This window comes from Nymphaea colorata, chromosome 4 (assembly GCF_008831285.2).
Source record: "Nymphaea colorata isolate Beijing-Zhang1983 chromosome 4, ASM883128v2, whole genome shotgun sequence".
Classification (NCBI taxonomy): domain Eukaryota; kingdom Viridiplantae; phylum Streptophyta; class Magnoliopsida; order Nymphaeales; family Nymphaeaceae; genus Nymphaea; species Nymphaea colorata.
In genome coordinates, this window is record NC_045141.1 from 19,920,492 (window position 1) to 19,935,785 (window position 15,294).

Sequence of the window (15,294 nt, forward strand, 5' to 3'; positions counted from 1 at the left end):
TGAAGAATTTAAATCCATGTTCTACGAATGTTGCCTTTGAAGACTTGAGTATGAACTCCATATAAAATAAACATTATATGCTAAGTTCTTTCTTTAATGTGTTTATACCTTTCATAATTTGAATTCAAACTCTGGTTGCGACCTTTTGGTAGTTCATTTAGAGGAAGGCAGCTGTTGGATGAAAATATGTACTTAATTTGCTGTATGTGTGATCAGTCCGATTGGTGATGTACTTAAAATGATCCAATTTAAACCAAATACAACCCCAGATTATAGTAGGGGATGCACTCTGGATACTGAACCCATGGAATTAGGTGCATGTACATTTGGTTAACACAAGGCTTCAATAGTTTGGTCTCATAAAAAGCATTCAGAAGTCATTCAAATGCTTGTTCTCAATGAGAATGTCCTATAACCAAAAAATGAACGGCTAAAATAAGCGAAACAAGAATTATATAGCTTCAGGTCAGGTCATTTTTCATAGCCAGTCGAATCATGGCCAATTCACATCAAGGATAAGTTATCGCAATCTGTTATGTAAATATACACGTAGAATCTACAACAATTGGGAAAGAGGAAAGGAATTTCTGTCATATTGTCGCTTTTTTTTCATCTTGAAGATTGATATCAATATGCGGCAGATATATTTTCCGATATCTCAGCTTTAAACAAGTATATATTAGTCGAGAACGTACACGAATTATATTACAGCAGGTTTTCAGCAACATTTCTTGGCCTACATCAAAGATTGACGACTTTGATCATAAATTTTTCACTTGCTCTTGTGACTCAGCCTCCAGCAATCAAGGGAATCAGTTGTGAATCGATTGAAGGTATTTAAAAAATCATTTTTTTTAAAAAAAAGCTATATATATATATATATATATATATATATGTAACAATTTGGAATAACAAATTTAGAATATATTGTGAAATTGCTTCAAAATGATATGTGGCACCTGTGAACCTGACACGGATTCAATTCAGGTCGATTGGGATAACGCTGATACAAGGTGAAGACCACAATTTTGAAATATTAAAGAGTTAAGATTACTATTCTATCTCCTTTTTCTCCTCATATTTTTCGCAATATTAAAGAGTTGATGGCTAGAAGGTTGAAACAGGAGAAGTTATTTCTTGTACGATAGTTATGGAAAATACAGAACGAAAGGTGGAGCAGCATATGCAGTTGTCATACAACTATCTTGATATAGAACGAAACATATGCAGGTTTGTGAAAAAATTTATAATTAACTGAACATCTTGTTAATATCTGTATTTATTTTACCTAGTTATAACAGGAAGAGAAGGAAAGTAAGTCATTTCTAACTATATTTATTTGGTTGGCCTCTACCACCGTGGATTTTGTTGTATAAAGATCCGCATTTGATTACGAAAGTAACTCAATGGAGTTCAGATCAGTGTCCTGGAACCTCGCCTTGTTTATGCTCATACTCAAATTTACTTCAAACCGGAGCTCAAGCTTATATATACACACACACAAAAAGATTAACAAAAAGACGGCAAGAAATCCAAGTAGGGAAATGCATTTTGCCTTAGACATTATAGTGGGACGTTATATGTTGATTCGAATGCACCCTGTTATCGTCCTAACATTGTAGATATTTGGGAAGAGAAAGAGAGAGATCAAAGATCCCTTTCTTCTTGACAAGACTTGATCAGTAGGTCCTCCAGATACTGCTCTCCTAGATCCTCCAATTCTACCAAATCCTTATCCTCTTCTCCTTCCCTTCCGCCGCTGGTTGTTTTCATCCTCCTCCGCCTCCTCCTTAGGGAGTGCTTCTCCTTAAGAGCCATGGCCGGGGAAGACCCATCTTCCCCATATCTCATGTCCCCAAGTGACTCCTTTACATAGTCCACCGGAAAATTGAGCACAGCCGTCGGCCCTCGCATGGCATATGCAGCTTGGTCATAAGCCAGCGCCGCTGCCTCGGCACTGCCAAACGTTCCAAGCCACACCCGCACCCCGCACCGAGTCGAGTCTCGAATCTCAGCTGCAAACTTTCCCCACGGCCGCTTCCGTACTCCTCTGTAGTACCTCTCCGACGAGCTCACCTGTGGCTGGACTGGTCTTCTGTTCATCTCCATGCCAGAACCAGTCTCCCCAGGAACTGAACCTTGAGCTCCTCCATCAGAGTGAAACAACTCGTTTGAACCTTTCTGGTCAATGTGCAGTTCTTCTTTCTCCGTCGACCCCAGGTCCCTGCACCCATGAGATTCCGGCAATGTCCATGAAAATCCAGGTAGAAGGTCCGAATCGATGAACGAAGTATCCATGATGAAATCAGATGTCTCTTGGCTGTACCTCCAGTGAAGTTGGAGGGACGGCCCTCTTAATCGGTTGGTGCTGGACAGGAAAAGATGAGTGAGTGGCAGCTTAAATAAGGAGCTCAATAATTTAGAGTAGAGACGAAAGAATGTCATGAACATGTAAAATGTGAGGGTGGTGTGTGTGCGTGTGCGCGTGAGAGAGAGAGAGAGAGAGAGAGAGAGAGAGAGAGAGAGAGAGAGAGAGAGAGAGAGAAAGAGAGAGAGGGCTAGAGAGAGGAAGTTACGTGCATGAGTTAGGTCAATGGAGCAATCAATAGGGGTAATGCTGGAAAATGAAGTGATCAACTTGTGATTTTACTTGGGCTTGGCTAGTGAGAAAGTTTAAGAATTAAAAAAATTATTCCTAAAAAAGATAATAAACTGTTGCCAAAAGCAACAAAAATTATTGTTAATCTACTGGTTTTTTGAGCTAATTGAGCTAAGCTCATGTTTTCACTAAGGGCTCGTTTGATGCAGAGAAAAAATCATGTGCATCGGTTGAAAGTAGTACGGGGAGGGAAAGTTCACCCACCACTTTTCGTGTGCATCAAACGCTGTGTTTTTTTCCCTGAAAAAATTGTACGAATGCCGACACTTTAACCCGCAAAAAATCCCGACCTCTCAGGCCGGACTTTTTTGCGCAGATTTTTTTGAGAGCCGTTGGGGCTCTCAAGTTTTCTCTCTATGCTTCTTCCCCTCTCTCTCTCTCTCTCCTTTCTCTCCTCTCTCGTTGGCTCTTCTTTGTCGCTTTCTCCTTCCTCTCCTCTCTCGCTGCCTCTCCTCCGTCGCAGATGTTCCTTTTTTCGGTCTAGTGTATTTTCTGTTCTCTGATGTTAGATCTTTCATTCTTTACTTGTTAGTTCGCTGTTTTTGCTGCTTTGCTGCATATGTTTTCCTGTTATTATAGATATATGATTGTTATTATAGATATGTGACTGTATGTTGTATATGTGATTACAATGAACCTGTGGATGCAATTGTGTCCTGATAGTAGATGTAAGTCTTGGAAGCTTTGGCACACTCATGCTCTTCTATTTTTTGTCTTGTTCATTCACTTTTAATGGTCAGAAAAAAAGACTCATTTATTTTATCCTATGCAAAGACTCATTTATTTTATCCTATGCATCAAACATTGTTAATTTTACCACGTTAAATTGTACTTTGTCATCAAACATGACTTCAAATTGAAAGAAGAAAAAATTTCATCATGTAAATTTTTTTACCATGGTAAATTTACCATGTTAAATTCTTCCGAACCCTAAAACAATTTAAAACTCAAAGCTTGTTGATGGCTATGTGCTTTTGTAACTGTCGGCAGTTTTCATTTTTCTTGTTTACGGTCTCAAGCAGCTGCGGCTTCTAGCCCGACCGTCTCCTGTGATTCTCTCTCCCTCCTTTTCCCTTATCAAATCAAATCAAGACGCACCTGATTTGTATCTTACTAACACTAGCTACAATGCATCTTGCTTTATATTTACTGCAAAAAGAAGATTTCATGGCTCTTTTTATGTTAGACAGAAGAAAGGGTTTTGAATAGGCAATCGCATTACATTAAAATCGACAGTAAAAAAAAATAGGAGTTTTTTTTTCAACAAAAAAGGGAAATAGTTCTCTCGATGTTATGCTACCAGGCGACTCGACTCGGGTGCAGGTTGGTACCAAATAAAAAAGAAGAAGAACAACAACAAAAGGAAAACGACCAACTAGTTCTAATTGTGCCTACAATGGACTCAAGAAGTGCATATATCATAGTAGGTCAATTGTATAGTTGCCTGTCCTGAGTAACCCTTTTCTCAGGAAGAAAGCTTATCAACTGGCTGTTTTAATGCCAAAATTTCAATGTCATGCATGAACATCATTTCTGTGATCGTTGACTTGTTTACGTAGCTAGGCTTTATGCAGGCAGTTGTAATTCCATTCCACGTATTTTTATAAACCAAAAAAGAGTTAGAAATGAATTATTTGAAATAATTGGTTGAGAAAAATTATGAAATTTTAAGTAAACTAAGCACTAGTGAAGGGCAGCATATGTGAACATCTCGTTCTAAGGCTAGCAAGTCTCAGCCTCCTAGTTAAATCCTGTGGCTTACTTTAACTAAATTAAAGGAAAAATTTCTGATTAAGCAACCACGTTCAACCCTAAGCCGGGTGTTTGATAGCTTTAAAATTGAGATCCTTGAGATTGGAGAACCGTGATTAATTTAAGATTAGTCTCAGCCCTTTGGATTTTAAATCTGACTACTCAATGCAAAGAAGTAAAATAAGGATCTCAAGCATAGATCTTAGGTCTGACCTGAGATCCTTAAATTTGATGAACAATGAGTTTTATTTTCTTACCATAGATCTTTTACCATGTCAGCAAAAGAATATTATCTCAGATCCATATCAGATACATAAATTTCAAATATGGAGTAATCAAAAGCTCTCTAATTTCCCCAAAGAGCTACCACTTTTTTGTGAAATTTCATAGACAGTGACTAATATCTGCCTAAGATGGTCCTTCAAATAAAGCGAGCCCTGCCGAAAAACGTGAAAACTATAGTTTTGCACATTGCCATTTTAGACTGAAAAATGCCTGTACATATGATCTGAAGTGCATCTTTATAAACTGCATGGGGCAATCATGCAGAACGGCAGCTGGTGGAAAAATTCACCTGCTCATTATGAAAGGAAACAGTATAAGAGAAGATGAACTAATATAATCAATTAATTTGGTCATATACATTACCGACGGACTGGACTTGGGTTTCTATAAGCCATTGATTAGCTTTATATTTCCTGCATATAAAATCTGAATTATTGCTTCCATCATGAAAGGACGGCTATAGATAAGCAATACTATTGATATAAAAGGTCATTACGCCTAATCTTCACGTGGCCAGTGCACTAGATACTCAAGCACTACTAAACTTCTTGTTGTAAGCCCCCTTATATATATATATATATATATATATATATATATATATATATATATATATATATATATATATATATATATATATAGAGAGAGAGAGAGAGAGAGAAGATTTCGCATTTCTGGAATTAAAGTTGGATTTAGAATCGATTCAATAAGCCCATAAGACCTAGACCTGCAGGTTTGCATTGGCGCCCCAACAAATCCAAAATCATGCAGTTCTACATATTTGAACACGCAAAGAAAAAGGACGATGAACGTAGTAGGCTAATTTTAGCTAACATCATAGCGTATTCTCATTTTGTCAAGACAAACATGGAGACTGAAAAACGAAAGACAAGACGGAAAATTTGCCAATTCTGGTTGGCTTTCACGTTCTGATTTGTTGCCAATGGCATGTCAATCATCTGGACCTTTGCCCCCCAAAAGTGAAACAAGCATCTGTGCTTAATTTTTGCTTCCGTTTCTTCATCTTACAACTCAAAGCATTGTTCATTCTTGTCTCCTTTTTACATTTCCTTCAAATTCTTGTTCTCACTCCAATTAACTTTTCACCTGCTATCGGAGAGAGGGCTATGACAAGAACAGTGACAGAAATCAACAAATTCTGGCATGGGAATCAATACTGGAGCAATGAATAATTGTTGGTAGGCACATTAAGCCTATGATTGGCCATGAGGTCCATGAAACTAGTTGCTGTCAGGTCACTATTGGTTAGGCAAGCCTGATTAGCTGTTTAATCTTGGGGAAGGCTTCAAATTTGAGAACCATGCACCAAGCAATTACTGAAACGTCCTATATCAGGATATTTTCTTTTTGGTGAGAACACCTTCAGTCTTAGTCATTGAAACCAGTTACATATTTTCTTCATGTGTCCCTAACCTTAGTGTGAGCAGCTACTACGATTCATGATAACAGGGAAACTGTTGACTACTGGTTGTGATGGAGCCAACGAGGAAGCTTTTGAGTTTGTAGGACCTTCATAATTGGAGAGAGTTAGCTGTCGCTCTAGGTTATTTGCTTCTTTAATTGCTTATTGGAAGGAATTGTAGATGGCAACGGTTCAAGGGATTTAGGGGAATGTTACATCAACGCTGTACGAAGATGTTGCACAAATCACACATCGTGATAAGACAGATGTTGTCAAGCGCCTACGAATGTAAAGTAAATTTAGACAGATTTACCTTACCTTTATTTTCTTGATCATGACAAGTCAAACTACAGGAAGGTTTCCTGTCATTTTCCAAAGTGTTTTTCGATTCGAAACTATCATGGGCATGCTTCTCTTGCCTGCCAGCCCAAGAATTTCTTCATTGCCTTGGTCCTCAGCGCAAAGATTTTTTTGAGAAACACAGCGTTCCCAGCTCAAAAGTACTTTTGCAACTGTTCCTTGATAGATGCAACTCATAATGTATTGAAGAACGATTTATGACTCTTTATCATTCGACTTCATTTGATGCCATTTTGGATAGAGAATACGAACAGCATATCTCAATTCACCACCATCGCATGAATGACAAGAAAAAAAAATTACTTAAATAAGAAGAAAGTGCACAGTTAAGAACCTAAGAAGCCTACTTATGTTGACATGCAAGAAGGTAAGATAGCCCCACTCAAGTCCAGTAGTTAATGCAGAATCGCTGCTGGCAAATAAAACCCTAGGTTTGGTATTGGACGTGAAGATCAACACTAAGTAGGAGGAGGAGAAATTAAGTTCAAGCTGCACCCTGGAATCTATGTTACCGTATGGCCTCCATTATAGTGACGGACAAAATTTTCGTTGAATTTTGAAGGACTGTTTCAGCTTTTAATATCTTTACTTCGCTTTAGGTGAGTTAAATGAAGCGCAAGGAGTATTTCATCCTACCATTCTGAAATAAAGCCAAAGCGGCACATGCATAATGACAATAGCGCCTACAACAATCAACCTAATGGCAAGGAACTTCACCCCGCACCAACCCAACCAGCTATCTTGTGCCCCTCCAACCAACTTTTTCAATATCTGTATTGTCATACAAAAAGTTGCCCGAAAAAAAGAAGATCTAGATGATGTAGATGGGTTTACAGCTATGGACCAAGAAATGAGCTGGGCCAGGCTTGGGATGAAATCCGGTTAGGTGCACAGGCTCATATGCATAAGTGGGTTAGGGGGGCACATGTCATGTACTGGAGTTGTCCACACGATGCACCCGAGGCACATAACCACCTCTTGCTTAAGAGCGTCGACTTCCCTATCTATTTTTGTCCTTGCAGGGGGTTTTTGCTTTCTCTCATTAAGATAATTCAGCGATTTGGAGCCCCAGACACGACAGGCTGCTTCGATCTCATATCCAAGGGAGTTGTGATGAATGGGCTGTGTCTTGAAGGCTATACATAGTTATCAGCAAGGGAGATGAATCCAAAGTTGATTATATGTTCGGGCTCCAAACAGTTCAGGTGTTTGAAAAACCAAAAAAGAACACTGAACAGTTTGTGCAACCACACGGCCTACAGGGGAACAGTGTTGAACCCAAAGCGGGAAAAAACAATCTTTGAAAAGTTTGAAAACGGAGTTTCTTTCTTTCATGGTAACTACGACTCTTTACTTTGGTAATTAATTAGCAGAAGGCCTCTTCCCACCTTAGACAAAAGGAAAGAAAGGCAGGTAAAAGTAGCTGGAGGGTTGTCAGCATCTGTCGAGATAAATTCGGATCTTGCACCAATATCCGCTTAAGACGAGTGCAGTTGACCAGACAGAATTAAGACTCATTTATTATGATGTACATTGAGTATGGAGCTCCCAGGCTTGTCCGTGGTGGATCCAAGGAAGGTTTAAATGGGGGTGGTCAGAGAATGGGATCGGACCCACCTGGGTACAACTTGGACCCACCCAATTAAATGTGCCCAAGAATCGAAGGACACAACCCACATTCAACACGGCGAACATGAGAGTTTCATAAATGCACAACTAATTGCTCAAGACGGTTGATTCAGGTTGCCCCTCAACAACAATACTCTTTAATCTTTATTGCATTAAGATGGCATTTAATTGCTCCAACTTTTAGATTTGATGGTTTGATTTAAAATAAGGCCGACCCACTTTGGATCTATAGTTGTACAACAAACTACAACCTAATATGCCTCAGATTTATGGACTCCAATGAATTTTAAATTGTAAGGTTTATGAATCGATGATGCAATCATTTCGGACAAGATATTTCAGATTCTTGTTAGAAATCAATATATAAAATCTTAGAACCTAGGGTCTCAAATCACTTTAGATGTAAGATCAGTGATAATCAAACGCCTGCTAAGAGTGCGCTTGGGTAACGTTTGCTTCCTGTGAAAGCTATCATCTCTGTTCAAAATGTCAGTGTAATTCAAGAATCTCTTCACTAGTGGAGAATACTTTTCCCTTGCAACCCCTCAGTTTCCTCTCTCATATTTAATATTGAAGCTAGGGGACACCTTGATACGCGTAAATGCACTTTTTAGATTTTTACTCAATGAAACATGTTTGGCCTAGCCCGGCCATTTCTTTCACAATAAAAAAAAAAAAAAAAAAAAAACCATGGGTACGAAGATGCTGTTCGTTACGGTTAGGTGCGACAACCATGAAGTTTTTAACGTAAAAATGAAGTCTAATATGAGGAATATAAGACCCACATGTGATTTCCGACTTGCCTACCTTGTTCTTTTTTTTTAAGTCAAACTAAATTGTTTCTTTTCTTTCCTAATTGGCAAAATATCCATTCATTGAATCTGATGTTTCAAGAAGCATAGCTTAGCCGGTCAAGTTGGTGGGTCGGTGAAAACCATCTCATGTTTCAAGAAGCATAGCCTAGCCGGTCAAATTGGTGGGTCGATGAAACCCACTCAGTTTAATTCATGTGGGTATTACTCCTTTAAATTGTAAATGGTAGTAGGCACAACTCTCAAATTGAATAGAATAACATAATTTTGCTATGGTTCCAAAGTAACTCTATACCTTTTGTAAACAAGAATGAGGCTTCAACCTCTTCCACTAGCAGATCTAGTTGTTGGCTGGGGTGGGCCACTACCCGCTCCATCCTATAAAATGATTCATTATAATGTGTTACCTTTACATTGTTATGTCTCTAAATTTATATGCAGTGCCCACACTAAAATTGTGTCACCTACACAAGTTCCCTACAAATGAAAAATATATGCTCGGCCTTTAACATGTTCATGCGCATCTCTCATCCATCGAATGCCTTGTCATCAAGCTTTTTGATATGGCACCATTTTTAAACAGTAAAGTACTGTTGAAACTAATATCTACTTCACCTTCTCAATTAACTGCTCTGACTACAGAGGGCCACTGTTATACAGAAGGAAAGTTTTAAGAGGAAAAATCAGTGTCCCCAAATATCGGCCTTTCATCCACCGTAAATAGAAACTGTTCTTGTCTTGTGCATTTTAGAATATCAAGCACTTTTTTCATCTATTACGCGTTTTAAAAATATTTTATCAACTATTTTTATTTAAATAATAAAATGTAGGCCGGGACGAAAGAGAAGCAAACAAAACAGTAGGAAAACCCGGAACCGACAACAATCAGAAACTATGGAATCATGTGTGTGCAATAAATTAAAGCATAAGGTTCTGACATCTTCCTATTTCAGGCTGACGGAGCTCCACTTTTTCTTTTCTTTGAAGTTCGATGTCGTCGTCATCTCGTGAGAAACAGTAGATGCCGGGCAACTTCATGTCTGTAGCTCAGGAGTTGCAGATTGAGATTGGAGGCGGGAGAGATGGGCGTTGCTGTTGTTCTCGACGAATTGATCATCCAGATTCTGTTTCCGTGAAAGCTGGCTACATCCTCGAACGTTGTGCTTTTGCTGACGTGCGTGATTGCTCGTGAATCCACCTTCTTCTTCTCCCTCTTCATAATCTTAAGTAATCGATTAGGCTCCTGTTTAAATATTACTGCATTGAACTATTAAGACTCCTCGGCTTTACCGGCTTCCCCGCTGACCAGTTGTTTTTTTTTTTTCAAATATTTTCGTCTGGCGTCCACAAAGTGTTTGTCAGAATCTCGGACATGGAATTGGGAAATTTGCTGCATGCCCAAAATCACGCACCATCCATTCAGTTGGCCATTGCCTTGCAGAAAATTTATATAATGGTATTTTCCCTCATGTAAATGAAGCAGATCTAGCTAAGGGTGCTCCAAGGTTATTTAAAGTCTTATGATTATAAATTTGCAGTAGTAGATGTTCATCATTAATTGTCTGACATCTTTCGTTTGAAAGATCTGAATTTCATTATAAACTTGTAGTATTTGAATCTTAAAATCCGTTGTATCTCAAGTGAAGGTACCTTCTCCCTCCTTTCTTTCTTTGATTTGAACTCTATGAATTTGAGGCATATTAAAGATCTTAAATTGGTGACTTTAGAACTCACAATTCTTTAAAAGAATCAATTTAAGGTGCGCTCTACATTGTGAGTGGTGGCGGTCAAACGCGCTAGGTGAGCTTTCATCACTGTGCTTCAAAATCTTCGCAGCTTCTTATGGAGTTTGTATTATTAATTGATGATCTTTCAACCATCAGATTATTTGCTTTTGATTTTTTTTTTTATTTCAACTCTTTGCCGCCATTATTAATGAATTGCAGTCCAAGTTTTTTCAAATAGAAAAAGAGAAAGATATTGACATAGATTAGGGTTCAAATTAACAATTAGGTAGAGCTTAGATTATCAATTATTTTTAGTTCTGCTGAACTTTTAAAATATCAATTGTGTACACATGCCGTCATGTGCAGGCACAATCATGGTCATCATCCTTTGACTTGAATCTACACAAACTCTCTATGGTATCAGTGTTTATCGTAATCGAGTTTTCTGCACCTACTCCAAAGTTTCTGAAAATGGGGATATGTCTTTAAGATTATAAACAATATTTAACACAGCGGAATCAACGTTTTCCCAATAATTTTTTTTTTTTTGTTACCATGCTTAAATAGATTTTTTTTTTCCATCTAAAATAATCTAGGAAGCGGAACTAAGCATTTGAATCATTTCTAAAAATACCGGAAGTTTTGATAAGACTTTCCCATGAAATACATAGCGTTTTGACAATAATAAAAAAGGTATCCGTATCTACTTCTGACATTGTTGAAAAAATTGCACCTCCCCAAAATCTAGATACTGTTTAGAAAACATCTATAGCTCGGATATAATATCAAATGCAGTCTCAAAATTCATGAAATCACATAAAGCTACCTGTAAAAGCATGTTAGGTCAGTTTAGTTACCGACCAACACAGGTTAAATGACCGCATAGTAAAAAATGTCTCCGAGACTCCGACTAGCCATATCAAAGTCCAGATGCTTCTACACCTAACCAGAAATGCTTCCAAAAGCTTAAGCAAGTTTCCAACATTTTATTCTGATTCTGAAGTAGAAAGTCATTGTCAACACATCTCCATTTGAATTAATTTAAAGTTCATAGGCTTGGCCGCAGTGACCAAACAGTACTTTTCAGTCAATGGTTGGTCCATCAAATTTATCTTCCACAGTTTTTTATATCTTATGTTAAGGCCTGGCCTATAAAGAAAAGAAAAGGTAGGATCAGATTGTGTACTAAAATAAAGATTTCTTTGCACCACTTTTGCTTTTTAGTTTTATCGCCATCGAAAACAACCATGCGCATGGCAATGATCTCTACATAAAGCATACAACACAATCTCTCAAGGTTAATTTTACCATGTGAATATCTCAATGATTGATGGAGGAAACGGGAGGACATACTGATGCAGGCTTTACGTGATATGGCTTTCAAGATTTCATTTTATCACCTTTTCCCATTTCACCATCGTTTTCTCGTGAAAGGAATATCAACCCATGTCTCAGCGGAAAAGAGACAAATCAACAATTCTTTTGAGCAGTAAAAAGACTGGTTGGAGCAGAAACCTAACCCTTTACATCAACATCACAATAATTGAGAGCAAAGGCCAGCGTGCATTCGAAAAATCCTCAAAATATAGATGCAGTGACCCTTTTTTATTACCCCCTTCTTATTTGAAAGTTCAGGGAAGAGAAAGAGAGAGGCCAGACCATCTTTCATGGCAATCTTTTCAAAGGTTCTCTTTTCATTTCATTACCAACCTCTACCAACTTTGGTTGGAACCGGTGCAGCAACTTTTTTCTTCACATAATCACAAATATAAATCTTAAACTATGGACCAGGAGTAAAACCCTCAGAAAAAACAAAGAAATACTTGGTTGTGTCAATAAACATATATATTTTACTTTACACTCGTACAAGTGAGACCTACCTAATTCACAATCTAATTTTCTCCTATGAACAACACAAGAAGCAAGGCAAACGGAAATGAGAGAGAGAGAGACAGAGAGAGAAAGGGAGGGAGGAAAAGGGTAGACAAAATTAGAACATGAAGAAAAATATAAAAATTGAAAGTTTTTAAGAAATTCCAGCTTCCACCTTGATTGGCAGAATGGCGTTTCTGGGTATTCCTCTTCCATGGCCGAATGGGAAGAAGGTTCTCCTTCCTCTGCTGCTGCTGCTACTACTGCATCCTTCACCTGTGCTGTTGCTAACCTCACGAAGATGAGGATTCTGAGCCAAAATATCTGTGAGACTTATGTAAAGGTGCCTGTCAGCATCAAAGTCCATAGAAAAAGATCTTCTGATCGGCTCCACACAGAACTGGTGATCTCTCTCCCTTACATGTATGCACTCATCCCCAGCGCTTGACAGATGATGCTGGTGTTGACCCAGCTTCTTACCCTGTGCGGCGGACTTGCTGTTGCTGCCCATGAACTTCACTTCAAGGAAGCCCGACTCCACCGCCTTCTTAGGAATGGCGCGGCTGCCTCCTTCAACCATAGCGGATTCTCCTCCATTATCTGTCAATCCAAGGCTTTCTTCCAAACGATGAGATGAATGAACATTCTCCCTTGAATGGTCATTTTCAGCACCTGAATGAAAACTTTGACAGGTTTCGCGATGCGGGTCTTCCAGATCTATCATGTATTGATGGGCGAGAACCTGGCTTGAGATGCATGCCCTGCACAACGGGCAGTTCGAGTGAGCCTGCAGCCATGTGTCAATGCAATCTATATGGAACGCGTGGCCGCACTTAGGCAGAATCCTCAGTTTCTGCCCTTCCTCGAACTCGTTCAGACAGACCGAACATTCATATGCATCCTCACAAAGGAAGCAGTCCTTTCTCTTGAAACGGAATATAGGGATGGACTGGATGACATGCTCCTCTAATCCCTGGTTCTCTGGCGCGTAGACCATAGGCCGGTGGTGGTTCTGTGGGTCAGACCGGAAATCTCTCAAGTTTCTAAAGGCACGGAGTCTGTGACCAAAATGGTGCCAATTCAAGCAGCATTTGATGACGAAGACGTAATAGCTCACCAGCAAGAAAGCCGTCGCCACTATGCCTATGATTGCAATTGCTAGGATGGAGAAGTTTGTGGAAGAGGGAGCTGGTGGGTAGGGCGCATACACCCTTTCCTGCATTGTCACAGGTGGAGTAGGTTCCCTTACCTGAATATGATGGATCGTATAAGAGGGTGCCATGAAGAAGAGCAGGTTGACTCAAAGGTCTTCTTTACAGATGATGTCAACCAAGAGATTGATTCGATAAATAGGTGGAAGTATGACTGCAAGGAACACGGTAGCGCTAGACCATAGAAGATTTGGGAAGAAGGAATGGGAACGAGAAGAGGAACCTGTAACTCACAACAATGGTCTTGAGAATGGTGAGAGCAAGGAACTAAACACAGAAGAATGGAGGACGCGTTTCAACCCAGGGATAAGAAGGGAGGAAGAGGAGAACCATACCGTTTGGGGGCCAAGGAAGAGGCTACATAAAGATGAGAACCCCTTGCTCGGGTAGATGCATATTTGAACAAGGCGAAGGGAAGATCAAGGAATGGAGGAAAAAGAATCATGAAGCGAACCTGATCATGAAGGGGTCTGTCAAAGGCCCCAAGCGAGGTCTAAAGAAACAAAAGAGTTATGTGGTTGAAGTCAAATCAAAGCGTGTGGAATGTGCGGAGAAAAGCGAGACGGAGACTGATAAGAGAAAATTTAAGCACAACGACACGCTAGATGACTGACACACGTTCTCGTTGTCTGTGGGGTCCGTCCACTCCCGCGAGCGTCCGTGGCCCGACTAGTGCTGCATGACTCTTGATGCAAATCGTTTGTTAAAAATGGTTTTTAATTGAATCAATCTGCAGAAAGATTCGGTGTATCAAATTTAAGATTTATATTGTTAAAATAGAAAAGGAAAAAACCGAAAGAACGTAAAGAAATAAGAAATGGAGTTTTCATAAGGGTATGAGTGTTTGTTTTATTATAGATCTGAGATCCATGGTCAGATTTATGAATTTAAGGTTTCACTCTCTATTCCACTTTAAATTTATAATTTTTTACATGTAACGGGGACTAAAATCCTACATTCCAAACCACACCTTTTAATACAGCCTCAGATCATCAAACACAACTTACTAAATAAAAAAGGATCTCATTTATTCTGAACTGCCTGATTGAAGCTCATTACTACAATATAAACTATATAAAAAGGAAGATTTGAAATCTTCAATACGAGGCAAAAACCTCGCATCTGAGGTCACATGAAAAGGGTCTGACCTAAAAGTCCTCGGATTTGAAATGCTCACTGATCCAAAAGATCACCTCCGGTCAAGAGAAGTAAACAAACACCTAATGGATTCAGCAAAAAGCAAAATTTACCCAAACATGATGCATGTAATTAGATAAGCTAATAGACGCTTAACTAACTAAGAATCCTTCTCAAAACATTTAAGTTACACATAATAGTACAGGTCAATCATCAAATGGATGCATCACTACAACCATGACTGCACATAATAGTACAAGTCGAGAAAAGAGAATATTTGATGTTAATCGTTTCACCCATAAGGCACGGTTGATTACTAGTTTGGCTAAGGCTTTGAAGACATGGAAAAGTTTCTCCCAAAAGTCAGTTAATGGTAGAGGCACTTCACAAACAATTTAAAAAAACCATTTTGCCATTAAACGGTCATTGT

At 38.9% G+C, this 15,294-nt stretch overlaps 2 protein-coding genes across 3 annotated transcripts; both read right to left on the reverse strand.

The window, feature by feature from the left end:
* Window positions 1-1,324: 1,324 nt before the first annotated feature.
* Window positions 1,325-2,362, reverse strand: LOC116252752 (ethylene-response factor C3-like). The gene has a single exon (XM_031627255.2). The coding sequence runs from the start codon at window positions 2,296-2,298 to the stop codon at window positions 1,648-1,650; it is 651 nt and encodes a 216-aa protein (XP_031483115.1). The 5' UTR covers window positions 2,299-2,362; the 3' UTR covers window positions 1,325-1,647.
* A 10,087-nt stretch (window positions 2,363-12,449) lies between these two features.
* LOC116252749 (RING-H2 finger protein ATL1-like) lies at window positions 12,450-14,438 on the reverse strand. Of its 2 annotated transcripts, XM_031627251.2 has the most exons (2): window positions 14,063-14,438; window positions 12,450-13,277 (listed from the first exon to the last, which is right to left on the reverse strand). In XM_031627251.2, the coding sequence occupies exons 1-2, from the start codon at window positions 14,170-14,172 to the stop codon at window positions 12,671-12,673; spliced, it is 717 nt and encodes a 238-aa protein (XP_031483111.1). In that variant the 5' UTR covers window positions 14,173-14,438; the 3' UTR covers window positions 12,450-12,670. The 2 variants fall into 2 exon arrangements, with proteins under 2 accessions (XP_031483111.1, XP_031483110.1); XM_031627250.2 differs by having other exon boundaries at window positions 12,450-14,425.
* Between the last annotated feature and the right edge of the window lie 856 nt (window positions 14,439-15,294).